This window comes from Strongylocentrotus purpuratus, unplaced genomic scaffold (genome assembly GCF_000002235.5).
Source record: "Strongylocentrotus purpuratus isolate Spur 01 unplaced genomic scaffold, Spur_5.0 spur5_contig_835, whole genome shotgun sequence".
NCBI classification, from domain to species: Eukaryota; Metazoa; Echinodermata; class Echinoidea; order Camarodonta; family Strongylocentrotidae; genus Strongylocentrotus; species Strongylocentrotus purpuratus.
Genome location: NW_022145541.1, coordinates 134,408 through 156,069, shown reverse-complemented (window position 1 = coordinate 156,069; position 21,662 = coordinate 134,408). Strand labels below are relative to the sequence as shown.

At 39.4% G+C, this 21,662-nt stretch overlaps 1 protein-coding gene across 1 annotated transcript in view; it reads left to right on the top strand.

The window, feature by feature from the left end:
• Positions 1 to 611: 611 nt before the first annotated feature.
• LOC115923721 (melatonin receptor type 1C-like) overlaps positions 612 to 21,662 on the top strand; it is a 37,759-nt gene continuing 16,708 nt past the window's right edge. The window contains exon 1 of the mRNA XM_030984991.1: positions 612 to 1,640. Coding sequence (XP_030840851.1) covers positions 733 to 1,640 — 908 coding nt within the window. The 5' untranslated portion in view covers positions 612 to 732. The remainder of the gene's footprint in view (positions 1,641 to 21,662) is intronic.

Sequence of the window (21,662 nt, the reverse complement as noted above, 5' to 3'; positions counted from 1 at the left end):
CGAAATACCAGCCTTGTAATCGGACACATGTGGAATAGTTTCGTAATGGTGTCATCATCATCAATCGTAACCAGACTCGATTCTGTCAAGTGGACTTTATGCTGAAACCGTTCATATTTGTGGAAACGTAAAAAAGCGCTCTCGCGACGGATTTTTTAGGCAGATAGATATTTCACCTTTCACTTCGCAATATAAATGGGTGCAAGATAATTTACTTCGGAAGTCGGCAGTCAATGCGTGAAAGGTGTTGTTATCCACTCACTCACCAGTGAAGAAGCTAAATGCTTGTCAGATATGACGTAACCTGGTTCAAGAAAGGATTACCAGTCTTCTTTCTCTCCCGCCCCGAGGCTTTTTGGTCATTCAGTGTGTCGTCTGCTGTGAGTGTGAGAGCTAGCTGGTGATCATCGAGGAGGAGCGATGCGTTCTCTCCCATGCTCACGGGTCAAGGACAGGGGTGAACAGTAGAGAAACTTTAATGGTCTGCACATTGACTGTCGTTTGTCAACTGTCTGGCAAAGTTTTGTTAGATGCCACCGAAATCTGAAACATGTCATTTCCATCCAAACTCTCCTAGCTCCTCCAACACATGGACACATTGAGACGGATTTCATTCTCAGTTTATCCTGTAAATTTAGTAGAACCACAGTGATCGGGATATTACGACGCTTAACCTTACTCTTGGATTATATTAAAAAGGATATGAACATTATTTGAATTCGTCTAATTCTGATGCAGCTTTTGTTTCTAACAGTGGGATTTGATTTACCTAACATGGAAAATTATACGGCTCCACCGGCTAGTCTGCTAAGTACATCGAGCGGGTCAGCGATGGTTTCCCCGCCCGCCAGTACGGGGGATTCGGGCGAATTGTTTCGATTCACCAACTACACCCAACGGGCCATCGTGGCGACGATGTTCATCATCGCCTGCGTCCTCGGTACCGCAGGTAACTCGCTGGTCATTCTCGCCGTCGTATTCTCGAAAAAACTACGAACGATCACGAACGTTTTCGTCGTGAATCTTGCTGTCGCTGATCTCCTCACCTCGTTAATTCTACCATGGAATGCTGTGGCGTTGCTAAGTAGAGATGGCTGGCCACTCCATGAATGGGTTTGTAGCGCTGCTGCAGGAATCCTATTCACCTGTGTTGGATGTAGCACTTACACTCTAGCATCAATCGCCTTGAATCGTTGTATCCTCATCACCAAACGTCTTCAAAGCTACCAAGCCATCTTCAAGATCCGTAACCTGGCCATCTGGATCTCTCTAACCTGGATCGTACCCTTCGTTCTCTGCGTCATCCCTGGGTTCGTCGGCCTGGGCCAACTGGGCTACAACGCGAAATACAGCACCTGCAGTCAACAGTCCAAACATGAGTATTCCAACTACTACGATATCCTCCAGGCTCTAGGGATCTATCCCATCCCGCTCGTCATCATCGTCGTCTGCTATATCAAGATCTTTCTTCATGTTCGACATCATCTCAGGTCGATGCTCTCGACGTCGGTGTCATGCCCGAGTAGTAATGACAACGAGCTCTCATCCTCTGTCAATGATACATCAGTCCCCCATGTTAACAGGTTAGTTACTTTTATTTGCAGGATATTAGTTTACTTTAATTTGTATCTTTATTCTCAGTAGGTGTACCGAATCCAACTACTATTTACTTATCTGTGTACTCCACAGTCTACAGACTTCAGGACAGCTCGAAAGGGCTGTTACAATTACAGAGATATTTCAGAGGAAGAAAAGTTTAAAGCTTATCTGCCATAGTTTACAGGAGGGATTAGACCGCTCTGCAAGGTCACTGGACAAGTGGTTATCTCATCAACTCAGCTCTCAGTTAACATAAGAAAAAGAGGATCATGGGGGACAAATGGTCACCGATTAGGCATTGTTTGTTATATAGAGGGCGCAAGTAGCTACCAGTAGTGCAGTGGGCCTTTAAATACCCGGTTCCTCTGCCAGAAGGAGAGGAATATTTCCTTCTCAACTGACAACGTACACAATTTCACAAATAGCGTCCTTTGGCAAGACATTGATCTGCATTTGCCACACTCAACCCAGGTGCAGGTCTGGTAGGATTATTCATTGAAATGCAATGTGCGCTGTTAACGGCTAGGGTAATAATTTCCAAATCTCTTTTTGAAGCGCATAACTCTAGTCAGAGACGTTATTTCATCATGTAAATTTAAATGTATAATACTCTATACAAGAATATTTTGGCGGAAACCTTGTGCATGATGTTTTGCACGATCTTGTTAATATTCCTCTCACCATTTTTCTGGGATCGATGCGGTGAGAGGAATGGAAAGAAACAAATATCTCTGAAGCGTAAGATAATTATGTCCCCGTCGATTTGATTGCAAACCATCAACTCCTCCTGGCCAAATGAAAGTTTCTTTCCCACATATTATTACACCTGACTTAATGAGAATAGGAGCGTATGTCTGTGGTCACATGCCCATTGTTAACCGATTCGTTTTTTTCCGTCTCCTGCTGTTGTATTATGGACCTTCCATGGCCATTGATGTATCCTGTTGATTTTTGCAGCCGAAAATACAACTGAAAATACACCGCGGTCAGTCTGCAGTCGTATATGAGATGTAACAATGTTGGATTCGACTCTACGCCTCGTGGAAATCCATTGTTTTCATCTGCAGACAGAGTTATTGTTATGTTTGAACGTATAAACCTTCAAATTGGTTTAATATAAGAAATAGGTAGACTGTAGGAAAGAATGATTGCAAAATTCACTCCGCTTTTCTATCTATGTATGCAGATGACGTTGTGTGATTTGTACTTAAAAGTATAGAAAGGCAAACATTATGTTATTGGAATTCGGGTCATGAGGTAACAAGGAAGAAGACACAGGGGAAGAAAAAGAAAGAGGGAGGGAGGGAGGGATGGAGAGAAAGATAGAGAGAGAGAGAGAGAGAGGGTGGGAATCAATCTGATGAATACCAGGGCGTAGACAATCTAAATTTGTTTATATCAAACGGAAATGGGATTAGGTCATTAATTCCCTTATCGCAACAACTGTACAAAACCGAATCAACACCGTTGTTCATCCAGGGAGGGGGGGGGGGGGGGGGTATCCGTGCACCCCTTTCCGGACTTGCCCTTCTCATCGTGTATTCATATCCATTGTAAAACCAGAGACATGTCATTACTTTATTTCTCATACAATGATCATGGAATTCAAAAGCATGTCATTGAATAGGCGATACAGCAATTTTAGTGACTAGTCTATACAATATTCAGAAAATAGTATCAATTCTTCAAAGTTCATAAAAGATTTGTGAAACGTCATGCACGCAATATCATATAACCTGAGCAAAGGCATGGTGAAATCAATGGGATAACAATTTATAAAGCAATTGATAAATAGTGAGGGAATGAAGTCACAAACTAATTTGCAATTTGTGTAATGATTTCCAATCATTGTTCCATACTTTTTCATATTTTCCCCAAAATTAATAACTTCCTCACTAGTTATCCGATTTTACTGATTTACTTCAATTTGTTTTGCTCTGTTTCTCTTGTTTGTCTGCATCTATTAAAAGGAAATTAATTTTGGAGTGGACTTGGCCTGGAAATAATGTTATTTTGCTTCTGTAAAACGGCGTTTTCTTCAAATCCTCTTGGAAAGAAGGTCGAATCGATCTTTCTCCATCTGCAGGTCCAGACTTCAATCGTTTTTTGTTTTAAAACATTATAATACATGTACATCTTCTCGTGTTCTTCATATAACTAGTAGTATTCGAGTATCAGATGTTTGATTCTGGTAATGATCAGATAATATCACACCCTTTTTAGAGTATCTCCATGGTCATACGATCACTGGGTTCGGTCTCGGAACACTGACTTGGTTGTGCTTGTATCGCACTGTCATGGACGCCTGTCTGTCAGACCAAATTCTCTTTCACATCACTCCTGACAATATTTCTGCGTAGTCTAGCAAAGGACAAAGGAGATTCGTTTACAAGAACCAGAGACTTACCAAGCAAGGCCCTGCATGCAGCATGGGTGTACCCATGTTCCTGCTGTATTCCTGCAAGGTTCCCCTGTCGGATCACCACTTGACTCTTGCAATTTGCACGAACTGTTCTTGTCTTCTCTCGTATGAACAGTTGAGATTTATGCGCTAAATTGTATTCAATGGCTCAACTGATATCTTGAATTGAAGCAGTAAAATTGTTTTTGTATGCTAAGTGGTACGTACGATCAGGACGTTAGACTGCTAGGGATTATATTATGTCGTTGTTGTTGTTGTTTCGACCTTCCCCAAAGGTTACACAGACTAAACTTTCCATTATTTAAAGAGAAGGTTGAGTTCTGGGAAGAGGTGAAAAATAATTTGTGAGCATTACTCATTCTTATTATGCAAGTGTGGAAGAACATCAGTTAAGACATGTTCCCTGAAAAGCTTGGCTCTTCAAATGCCTTCATATTCTAAATATACATGTAACATCGTAAAAATCGGGGGCCGGCTTTTTACGCCACGTGTTCGTGTAGTCCCATATACATCTTTCTGTGCAAGTGTTTGTAACTTTACCAAGACTTGGCCACATTTCTTATCATTTTGATGATTCCAGAACCTTGCAATACACACAAATTCTTATATGCTAGATGATCAACCTTTTCTGGTCGGTTCCACACCGTTTCTTTCACAATGCAATCGCATGACCAGAACTCAACTTCATCTTTAACAGTAAAAGATTTTGTTAACATTTTACAGTGCAATGAACTTCCTGAACACTATCCCAAGTCAACTATTCAACAATATTTGTTCTCACATTAAAACAGAACCTGCTTGGTTGTCCTTCCCAAACCGCAGCAATGCAACGGTGATGTGTTTGATTGGTTTATGAACTATTCTTCGACAAGCACCATACACACATCCTAACCAGGGACTTCCCAAGTCCCTGTCCTAACCAACACTCTCAAGACTGCATGTAGACTTTTGAAACTAAATGTTAATGAACTCTGTCCGGAAATCTGTTCGATCATTAAAACATAAAATGACTGAAAGGACAGTCACATTCCTTCAAACCAATAAACGTATTAAAGATAAACTTTGGTACTGGTAATGCGATTGTATTGTGAAAGAAAAGGTGTGGAAAGGATCAGAAACAGTTGATCATGTAGCATGAAAGTATTGGTGGGCACTGCAAGGTTCTGGAGTCATCAAAATCATAATATATTTGACCGAGTCTTGGTAAAGTAACAAGCACTGTACACAGAAAGCTATATATGGGACAACACACATGGTGTCGGGGCTAGTACCTTGATTTCCTTGTCTTTCTATGCTCATTACTCAGCCAGTATACATTTTCTTCCAAAATTGTTTTGCACATGTCATTTATTTGTAATCTTGAACATTCAGTGTAACTTTCGTTTGATTCTGTGAGTATTAATTTTTTTTTATTACCAGAACTGGAGTTTATCTTTAATCTGCTTGTGAGCAAAGTGTTTCAAGTTAATTACACGAATTGAAACAAGATGATTGTTTGTGAGGCTGCTGTACACAGATTTTTATTTTCGTACAAATCACAGTCTATACAACATATCAAAGTACAACTGCCGAAAGCAAAAGCAAAGCCAACACCACACCACGACCGTTTGGTTGCGGTGGATTCCATGGTTTGGAGATATACCCATCGCATCATGCTGGTATTTAAAGAGAAAATTGAGTTTTGATAAAGGTTTGGTAAAGGTGGAAAACAAAATTGTGAGCTTTCTCATTCTGATCCTTGTCATGTCAGTTTGGAAGAAAGTCATAATAGCAGTGTCCTCTGAAAAAGGATTGCCATTTAGATCATAGATGGCCTCGTATTGAAGATATGACATTCAAGAAATGTTGAAGTCTTTGGACCAAACCAATCAGTCGCATACACATGTAGTCCCAGCTCAGATACCCATTGGTATGTACAGTGCGTGTGGCTTTCATCAAGATTGAATCCTTTTTTTTTGTCAATGTGACGATTCCGAAACCTCAGTATGCAATTTACCTTTTCATAATCAACCTTTCCCAATTGCCCCCAGACAATTTGTTTTCTTCCAAACAAATAATCTTATTTGCATGACCAAAAGTTAACTTTACCTTTAATATTTCATGAGGTTAGGAGAAGGATTAACCTGCTACCGATTGTCTGTCACAGACAATATAAATCATCACTACAAAGATCTAATTTGGAGGAACACATTGTCGACGGGGGATATGAATATGATATAAATTCAATTTGAATTGTTCCTGGCCTTAGGCTTAGGCTTCATGCGTAGAGAGAGAATGGAATAGGACCATGAGAAGAGAGAGAGAGAGAGAGATAGGGAGAGAGAGAAAGAGAGAGAGAGAGAGAAAGAGAGGGAGAGAGAGAAAGAGAGGGGGAGGGGGGGGGGAGGTAAAAGGGGGAGGGGGTTAACATGGTTAATGCAATAGAATGATGCACTTGTTATTTTGACCCAGTCAGTAACCTAGTTATTCAATAAAGGGAAGAATAATATCATTACTGGAATAACTAGATTATCAAAATGAAATGTACCCAGAACAACACTTGTTAGCCCAAATCACGTGGAGGCTTTCGTCACTTTCATGACGTTTTTGAGTTTGATCTGTCTTGTGTGGTATATTTGTCATTTTTTCCTTCTTCGAAACCCTTCTTTGAAGGGGGAGGGGGTGCTATCCCTATTATGACTGTTAGAGTTGTATTGTATTCTGTAGATTTGCTGGACTATATTTATATGCCACAATTCAGTTCTCCATACTTGTACTTGTAGACGGTTCTTCTGCATTTGTTCTTGGTTCTTGTTGACATCGGGTGTTGACCCGCCAGTGACGTTGAACTTGTTTTGAGTGACCGACCGACCTCGAATGAAGGACACACCCTTTCTCACAATATTTTCACAGATACCCCAGACTCCAGAGTCTTCATCCTGATCCTGTGGCAGCCCTTGATGAAGAATACACTCCTTGTACATGTACATGACTTTGTAGTTCGTATTCATACTTTACATGTTTTTACTCACAATTACTCCCTCCTCACGACCACCTTCTTTAATTATGCACTATGCAGTCAATAAAGTCAGACAACTCACGAATTATTACATCATTATAATGATAATCTGGAATTTTGGATTTATATAACGTTTAATACGAAATAACGTCTCTAAGCGCTTTACAGATATTATTACCCTGGTCATTAGATTCATTCACGCACAATGGAATACAGTATGTGCATTGTGCACCATCTCCACTCCCTGGGGATCATTCCTACCATATGATAACCGTGAGGGCATGGCAATTACTTACACAAATGCTTTCATCATCGTACCAGGTCCCCATTTGTTATTCTGGGTATGGACTGGTAAATGTGTTGCAACGTCTTGCCAAAGGACATTAATGCCGTGTCGGGTATCGAATCCACGACCTTTGCATTTCAAGTCAAGTGCTTAAACCACTCGACTACGACATCTTTCTATGTGACAATCTGATGACATATTTCATTTTTGTTTGTCTCAAACAGCTGGTTGATTGTTAGGCTAATCAGGAAGACGTACAAACAGGGAAGTTTAGAATACATCAATACATGGTCATATTACGATTATCATCAATTGTTCAATTAATTATACCCATATCAAATTTCACATCCAATAACGTGGGAAAGTAATGACCAAATAACCCTTGTGAAAACATTCCTCGAAAAGAACCTTTCTATCACTTGACATTATTTTACTTAATGATTGTAAAGAGACACTGAGGGGGAAATTCACAGGAAAAATAAGATAGAAACCGAGAAGCTTTTACTACATGTCATGTGACATCTGTGATAACAAACAAATTCATTTGCACCAGAAGCAAAACTATATACTATCTAAATAGTAGTAACTATAATGTTACTTTATAGTTGTTATTAATATCCCCTGCAATAAGGAAACAATGAAAGAACATGTATCACTTATATCGAATGTCGCAAATGATATGTGTAAATGATATTTTCTAAATGAACAATGTAGATTGGATAATGCATTGTGATTTTGTTTGCTTTTGTGGAAGTACTTTCTTGCGACAAGATAAACCAACCATGTTTATCAGTTTTGAATGTTTTCCGTATGTCCAAATATGGGGTGGGGCATTGTAGTGACCAACCGCAAAGGAATGAAAGGCTTTACATATGGCGATAATATATTTTGTCCAGTCTGTTCGCTTTCTTCGAGAAGGCGGCAGACCAGGTGGGAACAGTTCATTAATCCTTGCTTCCTTTGATGCCTATTAAATCAAACAAACAAAAAAATAAACAAACTTCTCAAATTAGCGTGAAATGGTGGGTCGTTGACATTACTGTGTTTCCTGAATCTTAAAAACGTTTAGAATTCATCCACCTCAAGAGAACATAAATTTTATAGCAAGCACCCAACAAAGAAAGCGTTTCTTACTCCCTTTTTAAGACTTTCTTTGGCAAGTTTATCGTATTTCCTGATCACCTTGAGACTGTGTTTACATTCATCGCATTGTGAGTTCGTAAAATCAACGCCTACGGAGGTTACCCATTGATAGGATTGGTTGATGAAAGGAAACTGAACACGACTTCTTTCTTCGCCTTTTCTAGAAGCACTCACCACTCCTTGACAAAAGAGATTGATTGTCGAGAACGATCACCTGTGCCTGGTTCTCTTTAATCGCGTTCAGATTTGTTTTCATTGAATGAAATGACTTTAAAAATGATGGTTTAATATAGGATTGAGGGAAAGGCAGAGAAAGAGAGAGAGAGAGAGAGAGAGAGAGAGAGGAGAGAGGGAGAGAGGGAGAGAGAGAGAGAGAGAGAGAGAGAGGAGAGAGGGAGAGGAGAGAGGGAGAGGGAGAGAGAGAGAGAGAGGTTGTCAAGTAGATAATGAAAGGGAGGGGGAAGGAGAGGTAAGGTGAATGAGGGTAAGAGGAAGAGAGATAGAACGAAGACAGATAGATTGAGAGAGAGAGAGAGAGAGAGAGAGAGAGATGGAGAGAAAGCGAGAGAATGTGTGTGTGTGAAGGGGGAGTGGTATATCAGAAAAAATCAGAAAAGGGAACCGTATTGGGGAGGGACACTTATCAAAGGTCCGTACCATAACTAGGGATGCTTGTCTAGTCGGATTGATCAAAAGCCAAATTTATGAGCTTTAGCTTTACAGTACAGTAACACATCAAAGCTCATTTATTCACGAAGGACAAAACCTACGAGTGTAAAAATCTCAAAAGCAGGTCGCCGGCTTTTGAATTTTTATATTCGCCCGCACTCGTCAAAAGGACCCATTGTGTTTGAGTAAAATGAGTCATGATGTGGCTCATGACTGTCGATGGTACAACGGAATAGTTGTAAAGAAGGCACCATTTGCGTTGATTGGATGATTGATATACCGTCAGACTGGGCATTTACAAGGTTTTATGTAAAGCCATGTGAGTTGGAACATTTTAGCACCGGTTTCATTTTCTATATTGCATTCGCGGCACAGGGCTAGCGAATGATAATAAACGAGAAATCCATCGTTCTCCAGTCCTGAGTCCGTGCATGGGTTTCAAGGAGGATCTGTCTTATCTCCCTGGTTATAGCATATCTGAGTCTTTGGTTATAGCAGGGCATGTGAGTTAAAGTCTCACCTCCCTGGTTATAGCTTTGTAGATGTGATAATACCCCTTCCCTGCCCCCATATCCGTGGACAAAAATATTTTGATCCTTTCCCGTGTCATTGCATTTCATAATATCATGATAAAATGATTAATCTGAAATTACTGCATGTTGATTTGATTTGAGCTTAAAATGTATTTTCATTTAACAAGCTATAATACAATCTTTTGTACATGTACATCTTGTAACTATCTACTCCGGATCCAATGATCCATTCATATTAATCTGAAAACAATTTCTTTCACCGAGTGAGAGGGAAAAAAAAAATCCAATTTATTTTCGTTTGATTATGAGAACTGCAATCAATGGCAACGGTCTATAAAACTCTAAACAAGCCATTCAAATGCCTATAACTTGCGTGACAAATATTATGGTTCTCAGAATCTACCGAAGAAATCGAAGAAATAGCAACAAAATTTGATTTACGAACGTTAACATTTTACTCCACTCAAGATTCGAGTATACTACAAGAGTTTACTTTCGAGCCCCTGGGAGTTATATGAGGCCAGCTTGTGTAACGTCTATTGTGTATTTTTTTATTCCACAAAATATGATTGATTGCCTTTCTTCTCTCGTTTTATTTTCTGATGTTTTCAAAACTTCTTTAATTGTTACTTTTAGTAAAGATATCCATCTGTATACGTGTTATTTTTTTCTTTTACCCCTTCTTTAACTAGTGTATCACGCATGCCTACGTTAGTCTGCAAGCACAGACCCTAATTTGACACTTTATCAAAAAATCATTGTGCCTTGAGAGAAGCCTAGCGCAGCTACCTACTGGTTTTGTTAACCAGCTACAGTACATGGCCTATGGTAGTCTTATAGTGCAGACTCACTTTTACGACTGACCAGGGTTTGTGCTTGCAGACTATGCCTACGTTTTTTTTTTTTTTTTTATGGTAAGTTTTTATTCTTTTCTCTCTTGAAACAAATTATAATCATAGTACAAATTACAATCATCATAACTCTCACTGCAAATGTGATGACATTATAAATCAGTATAAATTTTTGTCTTACAAACGGCTTCAAAAGAAACTTACATAGTTAGTTCCTATACATCATATTTGAAACAAAAATTCATATTTTCAAAGAAAACATATGCAGTTGTATAATCCAATTTTTTTTTTTTTTTTAACAATGTAGCAACTTATACTTCTTTTTATACTGTTGTCCTGAGAGAAAAGTTTTCTCTTTTTGTTAACCCTACCCTACCCGACCTCTCCCTTATCCCCATTCCCCCCCCCCCCCCCTCTTAACCGGTGGACGACTGGCTCTGGGTTCCAATTGTTTGTCTAATACTCAGGTTTTCCCATTTAGAAAAATGAATAGTGAGAGTTCCCCTCATTGCTGCCAATTTCCTTTCTTCTACTTTATCCCCTATTATACTATTCTTTATTTCATTAAAAGAGGGTGGTTTTTTAAGTTCTCTATTTCTATAAATCAGATATTTAACAAGAATTAAAACATGATTCATTAATTGATATTTTCCTTTATTTCTCTCCTCTTTCCCATACAGAATTTCCTCCAAACTACAGTTATGTATTTCAAAGTCTAAAAATCTCGTGCACATTTCCCACACTGATTGTGCAAATTCACAAGTATAGAATAAATGTTTATATGTTTCTTCATCTTTTACGCAAAATGAGCATAAGTTAGTCGAGACAAGACCAAAACGGAAGAGGTGATGGTTTGTATATAATATATTATGTATAAGTTTGAACTGAAACTCTCTTAATCGACTGTTAAGTGTACACTGTCTTAGTCTTAAAAATATGTTTTCTATTTCCTTACAGGAAAAACCATAGTTCCTTCCAATTCTCTCAAAAACCAAAGGTTTAAAATCATCTTTCTTTATTAATTGTACATAAATTTGTTTTGATTTTAAATCAGCTATATTAGTTGTTTTCTTCCCCAAAGTGAAATCAGTTCCAGAATTATTTTTTTCTTCTCCCTTTCTAAAATTATTTTTCCAACAAACTGGTAAACAGGTATAAAAGTGCTTGATCTTTTCAATTTCATTTACTTCAACACCTAAATCGATAAAATGCCTGTCACTTTTTAGTTTACCATCGTTTTCCAGAATATGTTTTAATTTGTAAATTCCTTTGTCATACAACCTCTTATCGTATATACAACTTCCTTTATATCGAATAAGTTTATTATTAAAAATTACCACATCACCAATGTCTATACTCCTTATATGTCTCGTATTCACCCAATCTTCTAATAAATCCTTATAAAATTGTGGAGCTGTCACTTTTAATAAACTTGGTATATAGTCACATGAAAATATCAAATCTCCACCCACGTGTTCAGTGACAAAGTTAAAATATTGTTTCCATTTCATGTCTTCATCTTTGTTTAGAAGTTTTTGAATCCACATAATTCGCTGCGATTTAACTTGTGCAGAAAAATTTAACATCTTTAACCCCCCTTGGTTATAGTCTAAGAACATGGTGTTTCTATTGATTTTATCTGTTTTTCCTTTCCATATGAAATCAAAAGTTAATTCATCCAGTGAATCATAAACCCATTTTGGAACAGGAGTAAGTGACGCCCGATAAAGAACTTTAGAATAAATGTGCACTTTCAATAGTTGAATCTTACCCATAAGTGTTAAATCCCTTTGCTTCCAAAAATTTAAAAGTGTTTTTATTTTACTTAAGATTTCTTTATAATTTAGATCTTCTTTCTTGTGTTCATCGAGGGAAAAGAAAATCCCTAAAACCTTAAGAAAGTCAACTATTTCGCCAAAAGCAAAATCACAATCTAAACGTTGACATGAACCTAACCTTAATATTTTAGTCTTGTCGTTGTTTATTTTCAGTCCAGAAATTTTTTCGAAATCTGCAAATAATACTTTTAACCTATTAATTGATTTTTTATTGCGAACAAAAATTGTCATATCATCCGCATAAAGTACTAGTTTAATTTCCTTATCTCCAAAATTAATTCCGTCCACCAATTTATCTATTCGTAATTTGTGTGCCATTACTTCAATACACAAGATAAAGAGGTACGGAGAAAGAGGGTCTCCCTGTCTTACTCCCCTTTCTACTTTGAAATAACCAGTGGACCCTCCTTCATTTAATACACAACTTACGTTGACTACGTGCATCGATTATGATTTATCGCTCGGAAATATCACTCGTCTGAGCACTTCGAATAATGTGTAAAACTCTCAGGTTTAATAACTTTGAATTATTGATACGTACAATGAGTGTAACAAGAAGACAAGTGGAAATATCGGTTATGGCGTGGGATATTAATATCAAGTGCCCACAAGTACCTTAGTCAATGAGTTTACCATTGAACGAAACAGGGTACCTTACTACCTTTATATATGGCCTAGTATTGTAGTAAACCTATTGTTTCTCTTGGTTTCTAAACCTTCTATTGAGTTAATTAGTAGATCGGCGTTCAGTTGTATAGGCTGCGAAATCTATTGTTTCTTGGGGTGGGGAAATTATTTAGTAAAGTCACCCGACTGTTATCAATACCACATCAACTACAGAACGGAATGTTTACTTCTTTTTGTTTACGTCGGTAGAATTAACGTAATGTATTTCGTGGCATACTGAAGGCATGCTTTTCATTCTCTTCCGAGTCAAACGTATCCCAACTTAGACAATACTAAACAATATTTATTTGGGTGCTACATATAGTATTTCGTTCTCTGCAGACAGCAGTGCTGAAATTTGTCAACCTGTTACCTCCAGCCTAAACGATACCACAGAGCTCTGAACCGGTTATCATGAATGACAGTCAAGGTCGACCATTCACCACTCTATCCGAACTCAATCCAATGAAACTCGGGTTAAACGGTTAATTGCCCAATTTTCCCAACTTCCCGACCTTCGAGAAGTGACATGATAATTGCTGTGTTGTGTTTCAAAACGCCAGTTTGTTGGCTTGGGTTGGACATAATTATTGGAGGTGAAGTTCGAAGGCGTAATTAGAGTGGGTGGATGATTGTTTTTGTTTGCGTGTTTTAAATCACGGTTTAAACAATGATTTATTGGCAAGTCCACAATATGCCCCCCCCCCCCCCCCCCCGTATGTAACCGTCTACATCAACTACATTATATCTAGTGATTGTTTTCAGCTAGAAGAGCACGATTAGAGCTAGGATCAGACCAAAAAGAAAAAGATCTATCCATGTTTCCTTCATTATTCTTCAAAGACTTAAACATATGACTTTGCTGTTAAACACATCTTGAAATTGACTTACTTTTGTTGTGGAAGGAAGTGATTATAATGATAAATAAATATCGGGAACAAGGGAAAGAGAGCAAGAGAGAGAGAGAGAGAGAGAGAGAGAGAGAGAGAGAGAGATAGAGTGGGAGTGAGTGAGAGAGAGAGGGGGGGGGGGGGGGAGCGAAGGAGGACAGGGAAATAGTGAGAGGGTAAAGTAAAGGGGAGATATGAAGAGGGGAGAAGGGAGAAGGGGTATTTTTATGCATAGGGGATATTATTATATGGCAGTCCCCCTCCAAACAGGAGGGAAAGAGGGTGTCGAAAGTTGTAGATGATCGGTTATAAGTTATATTTTAGGCTTTAGGGCAATTCCACGGTAACGGAAGGACACTCAGACAAGATTTTTGAACTTCAGGTTCATACTAAAAGAACTGTTTTATTAGTATAAAATGTGAAACAGTACAGATATAATACCTATATAAGTGCCTTTAATTCTCCCAAAAAAAAATTGTCATTATAGTTAAGTAGTTTAAGAATGTGCATATTAATTATCTCGGTAACGGAAGGACATAAAAATGGACATGGTTTTTCCAGTTAATTAGTGTTTATCCAAACTTTGTGAAGTTGATGAAGCTTTCCACTTGACTGAAACACATTTTGTTCCCCATAGTTTAATACATACTAATAAAACATTTCTTTTAGTATGAACCTGAAGTTCAAAAATCTTGTCTGAGTGTCCTTCCGTTACCGTGGAATTGCCCTTTACATGTATCGTTGAAAATGAATCTCCATAGCTTTGAGACTTGAGACTTGAGAGCCATGTTAGTGTAGTTGATTTATATATCATAGCCTTTGCACTGAACCAGCAGTAGATGACAAACCAGAGTGTTACACCATGGACCTACTTAAGGCAGATCTTGATATTTAAAGATGAAGTTGAGTTCTGGTCATGCGATTGCATTGTGAAAGAAACGGTGTGGAACCGACCAGAAAAGGTTGATCATCTGCCATATAAGTATTGGTGTGTATTACAAGGTTCTGGAATCATCAAAATGATCAGAAATTTGGCCCAGTCTTGGTAAAGTTATAAGCACTGTACACACAAATATGCATATGGGACTGAACGAACATGTGGCGTAAAAATCAGTCCCGACTTTTATGCTGTTACAAACCATTTAGGATTTTAAGGCATTTGAAGAGCCTTTCTTTTTAGGGAACATCTTTTATATGATGTTCTTCCACACTTGCATAATAACAATGATAACGCTCACAATTTATTTTTCACCTCTTCCCAGAACTCAACCTTCTCTTTAAAGCAATCTTCATTATCATTCTCAGATAAAAAGGAAATGAAATACATATGAGCGTTCGTGTACTATCACTGCCCTGGCGCCTCTCATTACGTAATCAGTTCACTCAAATGTTTCCCCAATCTGGTTGTACTTCTGTCGGATGCGATTCATTGAAGCTGGAGGAAATCAGCTATGCCAGGAATTAATTGAAAACCGATCCGATGTCATTAAGAAATTTAATACTGCAAAGGGCATCGGGCACGCGACATAAATAAGTCATGTTATGTAACTGTGCGTTATCGCGCGTTATCAAAGCGTGACGCGCACGCGACAGTCTGCGGTTTGCATGCAGTGCACCCGATGTGCGGGTTGATCGTCTGCTACATCGTTGTGAATGGTGTGAAAGTATGTTTGTTCATCTGTCTTTTATGTTGGATAGCAGACAATATAAATTGAAAGGTGCCTCACAAACTCTTAGATTCAGAAATTAATTTATTAAATGTATTGGTACAATTACCAATTTTTCCCCTACCTCACTCCTCAAATTGAGGAGTAAGACGTTGTTTGCCCTCCAAAATTAATGACTAACTTTAGCAAATTAATAGACATTTGTCACTTTCCTATTGAATCAATGAAGGCTGTAACTTAGGGTGCGTTTCAATTTTCCTACCGTACCTCCTTCCCATATACTGTAGGCTAACTCAATCACAAACCAGGTGCAGTGCTTATTCTCGTGTCGTATGCGTGCCAGTCTAAAAATAATTTTGTAGACTGGCACGCATACGACATTAGAAACCCTGTATCCCGGGTAAATCCAGATGGACAATTGGAAATAATATAATGCATAATAGTATGTATCCATTTGATCTATTTTGATTGTATTACGGAAGATACTGCTCAGTTTATAGTTTATATGTGTGTTTCTGGGAAATAATTAAGAAATTCGAGTCTACTATTTCGATTTTTTAATTGATTGATATGATTGAGACGATTAATTTATGTAGACATAGTGACTCACCCATAGTTTTTAGTAGAGTGTGACGCTTCTGCTAGCACTAGTCGCATAGAGCTAACTTGCATGCAGAAGGGTAATATCCCTGCTATATCACAATTATCTCCAGGCATGCGAACGAGAAAGTAGAAACAATGCAAATTTGACAGACCTTAACACAACACCAAAACCACACGATCATCAAACCATAAGATAAGTCAAGCCATTAGAATTAGGGCCTAGCTGGATTACCAAGGTAAACCCCTGTTATCCCGTCATCAAAATGGAAGTGCCCCGGTATCCTTCCTCCCTTTACAAAATTCTCCCAAATCCAATTAGGACTGTTGATGAATTTGCGCACTTTTATCGAATCAAAGTTCTTTTTTTTTAAGGGGAATAAATTTATATCAATATTGCAAGACGTGGTATATAGGCATGGTGAGTCATCGATGCGTGGATATAAAAATTTATGAGATTATGTTAGGAGTGGAGGAAGGGGAGGAACCGGGGGTAGAGTTAGGACAAAGGGATTGTTTTTTTATGACTAGAGGAAGGGTCACGTGCCTCTAGCTGGCTCTAGATGCTCATCAGTCATCATCATGTCGCATCAATACAAGGAGAGTGGGGCCTATATGTATACATCAGGCCTGGCCTTGGGGACGTTTACACTCCCATTTTATGCCTCATTTATCCATTCATCTATATTTATGTCGAATATACATGTCGGAGCGTGTATAGGGCTATATACAGCAGACCCAGGGGACGTTTCACATTGCCATTTTATCATCTATTTAGGCTATCTCCTCAATCGCTCAATTCGCATAGGAGCTGTGCATGTATAAGTAATAGTATAGGGCAATATACACCAGGCCCTCGGGACGTTTACATTACTATTTATCTTTCGGAATGCTTCTTTGTTATAATTTGTATCTTGCAGTTATTCATCTATTTTCATTCATTTATTTTATTTATATGGAGACATCTATTAGGGGCGCCGCTTCTCGCTAATGCCTCAGTCACACCTTTGCGTATTGGGCTTGCGTATTGCTGCGTATTGCCCGAACGCAGACATAGGCAGTCATACCCAATAAAGCGCAACGAAACGTGCTCACTGCGTACTCAATACGCAGACTAGCGCAAAGGCTTGCGTCTGCCACTCGCTAGTTTTAAAATTTTCTAAACTATCGCAAGCAAACGCAAGGTCAATCACCTACGAGCGGATACGAGTGGCAACCAGTGAATGCGAGCAACAGCGAGTGGCTTAGCGCAAGTATACGCAACCATACGCACCTCTTTTTTTTTGGAGCGCGTGTCACTGCCTATAGCTGCGTTCCCTGCACGATTTACCTCGCCAGAGCTCGTTGTCGTTCGCATGATTGCGCGTATTGTTGCGCTATTGCTCGCCTACCACTCGCAGCAGCAAGAACCGTTGCAAAAGCCGCTCGCTACGCTGCGAGTCTAGCTCGTACGCCGTTCGCTTTAGCTTTCTCTCTCACTGCGATTAGTTGCCTAGCACCAACCACCGTCGCTGCGCTTCATAACGTTAATAAATAAACATCTTTCGCCTCTGCTTCTTCCAGCTGAACCAAAAGCTTAAGCTTTTGCAAGGCAGAGCTCTGCTGCTTGGCCATTTTTTTTCATTAGATTGATTTTTCTTGTAGATGTAGACTCGTCAGAAGTCCGCAAATGACTTTTATTTATACGCCGTCGCAGCCCAAGCGAGCTGGTACGCTGTAGAGCGAGCTGGCACGCTGCAATACGAACAACAGACGAGCTAAATCGAGCGAACACGCAATGAGACGCAACGAGACGTACTGGTGCGAGCGGCTAGCGAGCAGCAAACGAGCAAAGAATCAGTTACATACGCAACGTGGCGAGCAAACTGCGTATTGAATCGTACTGCTATGAGCAACAGCGAGCTATAGCGTGGTCATAGGCAACCATAGGCAGTCTTAGTACGAGCGGCATACGAGCTACCTACGAGCTAGATACGCAATAGTGTGACTGCTACCTTCAAATTTGCCGCGTATTGCTGGGAACGGCTGCGTATTGATATACCCCGTACAGCGCAGCAATACGCAGTATTATACGCAAAGGTGTGACTGAGGCATAAACAACTTTCGATGGGAATGCTTGACCAAATTTACGAATTTTAGTTGTTATCTTCCGTCTGCGAATGTTTGGACATCTGCCCCCCTTCCCCTCTACCGGGCTGCCAGAGAATACTAGATCGTACAATAAATTTATGAAGAAAAAAAGTATGGACTCAGAGAGTGCAGGGTCAGAATTAAGAACGTGGACCTACTAGGTCAGAACAATGATGACCACCATGGAATGCATTAAAGGGATCGTTTAACAATGTTAAATCTGAGATACACGGCCCTACGTGTTATCAGTGTCTGTGATAGGGTGTAATATGAAGCCCTAAAAAAATTGCGCTTCAAAATGATCAAGAAGTGCCTCAAAAAAGTAAAAATCTTTGAGTGACCGGTTTTACCATACTCGTTTTCCCCAATAGACTGTAGTGTTATGAAAACCGTCAGGCGAACGGTTTTCAAAATTTGTAATTCCAATCATAAATATCTTGACAATCAGACAGGTGATCGGCTTGTAAATGTCATGGGGTTCCTGACTGACCTAAAGGTTTATAATTATCATTGCAGCATGAGCTAAATCCAGAATTTTGTTTCAGAATCTGAGACAAAGTTACCGGATCCCTTTAAGTTACCCTACCCAGGGAAGGTGTCGCATCGGTGTTTTTTTTCTTTACCTTTCCTGACTTTGCATACCAACCTCCTCATATCATTTCCCCTACCCCTCTCAATCTAATATTTAGATTTCAACACCAGAAACAAGCCGGTCAGTCATCTTGAAAACCCATTTCAATCCGGTAGAGACCATTTAGTAGGCCTTTAGTTCATCCATTGCTGGAGGATGTACCCCTTTACTTACTCACTCTGTACCAACTACCAAACCAAACTCTGTTAAAGGTAAAGAGTAAAGACCATGATTGGAAACGCCCCAATTTCAAAAAATGAAATGGAAGCTCTTATTACCAATCATGTGAAAGAGTATGTTTTGACTAATACATGATGATACAAATTTCGCCGGGAAACCGCCTACTAATTGATATATTTGGTAAATTAGTTTATCTATTGATGTGTGAGAAATAAACGCACGTGTCGGGCACGTGTGCGTAGTCCCATATACATCTTTCTGTGTACAGTGCTTGTAACTTTACAAAGACTGGGCCAAATTTCTTAACCTTGCAGTACACACCAATACTTATATGCTAGATGATCAACCTTTTCTTATCGATTCCACAACGTTTCTTTCACAATGTAATCGCATGACCATAACTGGTCTTTATCTTTAATACTTGACTGACTCTGTCTGTCTCTTTATGGACCCCTCTATCTCTTTCACCATTACTGTATTATACCAGCACCTGATAAGAGTTCTATTTATAGCATCAATCTCTCTCATTACCTCTTCATCGCCTGCCTTTCTCGTTGTAACCCCGCCCCCATGTCCCCCTCTCTCTCCCTCTCCACGACCGACCACTCCCTCCCCCTCTATCTCTCTCCCCTCTATCTCTCTCCCCCTCTATCTCTTTCACCATTACTGTATTATACCATCACCTGATAAGAGTTCTATTTATAGCATCAATCTCTCTCATTACCTCTTCATCGTCTGCCTTTCTCGTTGTAACCCCCCATGTCCCCCCTCTCTCTCTCCCTCCACGGCCACTCCCTCTTCCCCTCTATCTCTCCGAGTCTCCAACGATGTATCATAAGAACATGTAGATTCAACTGCTTCAATCATCTCCTCTACCTGTACCTCTTTTAATCTCCTCTCTCTCTCTATCTACCCCCTCTTTCTCTCCCTCCCTCCCTGTCCCCCATCTCGCTCTATCTCTCTCTCTTTCTCTCCGTACCCCTCTCCCTGCCCCCCTCTCTCTGTTTCCCAAGTCCTCTCTCTCCCTGTCCACCCGCTCTCCCTGTCCCCCTCTCTCTCTCTCTCTCTCTCTCTCTCTCTCTCTCTCTCTCTCTCATTCTCTCTCTCCTCTCTGGAAGAGCTGATGCTGACAGATGGAATCATCTCATTTCTCACGCTCAAGTACAAGTGGTTGCATTTGCTTCATGACAGATGGCTTCAGACTGCAAACCACTGTACTCAATGGTACTTATAACATGAACTCGAACCATTATTACTCAGCAGTTATCAGAGCAAAATTTAGTTTATGTTTATACAGTTGCGTTTGTTAATTGATTGATATAATACGCAATTTATCTTTATGATGAAGAAACATGACAGGATGGAACGTTGTAGTAAATATTGAATATTTCATTCGGCAGTATCAGGCACTGGATGGACAATCGTATACAGGCCGGTTTATAGCCGTTTGGTCCACAGCCAGTTTGTGTACTACCCAATTGGTCTATTCCCAATATGGTCTACACCCAGCCTGTCTACTATCCACATGCCCGGTCTAATAATCATTTCGTCCACTTTCATTAATTTGGTCTTATGACCATTTAGGCTAATAAATGACTGTGTCGTTAGCCTCTCATTTCTGAATTTCCATTTTTTTAAGGGAACAAAATTAATGAAATGTAGTCTCCCATTTTGGTCCATAGAAATGAAGAGAGATGCACTCTGTATTATTTGCTAAATAATAGTAACTTTATGATTTTCTTCGCTCTACCAGCGGGACCAGCAGATTATAAGTCATATGTATAAAAAAAAAGAGGTAAGATTTGTTAGCTCCTGGTACTGGTAGTGGTAGAAATATTGAAATGATGGGTATAGTGTCTCGGCCCCATCATGTGCTGGTATCATGTTACTGATTGAACATGAGGGAAGGGGAATGGTTAATCTCCCTCTCCCAAGAGAAACGCGTGTCATCACCACCCGAAACATCACGATAAAAAGGGCGCCAAAAAAAAAAAGGCGCCAAAGAAGTGGATGCCGCGTCGTCTGACTGTAAATCTTGATCATGTAAGGAATGGTGATCATTTACAAGAGCCTCCATTAATCAGTGACTAATTCGTTACGCATGCGCTATCTATCAACTCGCCCCCTAAATCTTTACGATGCGAGAGTCTTGGCGGTAATAATTTAGATGAGCTCCCGCAATCAGACGTAATTAAGTGATGGGCAGATTTATCGTCTGGAAAATATATTTCTGTAATGGTGTGAATTGCTCGGTGGAAGTGGGGTGGAGGGGACCTGGATTTACATTAATCACTCTGATTAGAGGCAATGTGAAAGCATTAAATACAAGAACAGCTACAGACGTCTTAATGTATGTACGTGAGACGGGAAAACATGTACAAGGGATGATAAACGGGAAGCCAATCACAATCATAATTATTACTTTTTTGGAGAATTTTATTTGCGAATGGGCTTATTTCTGAACGCTCGGAAGACTCAAAATCGTTATGCTAGCGAATAAATTGTCATGTTTTTTCATGATTGAAGTGAAAATGGGAATCCGCGTTTTGTTGTTGATGA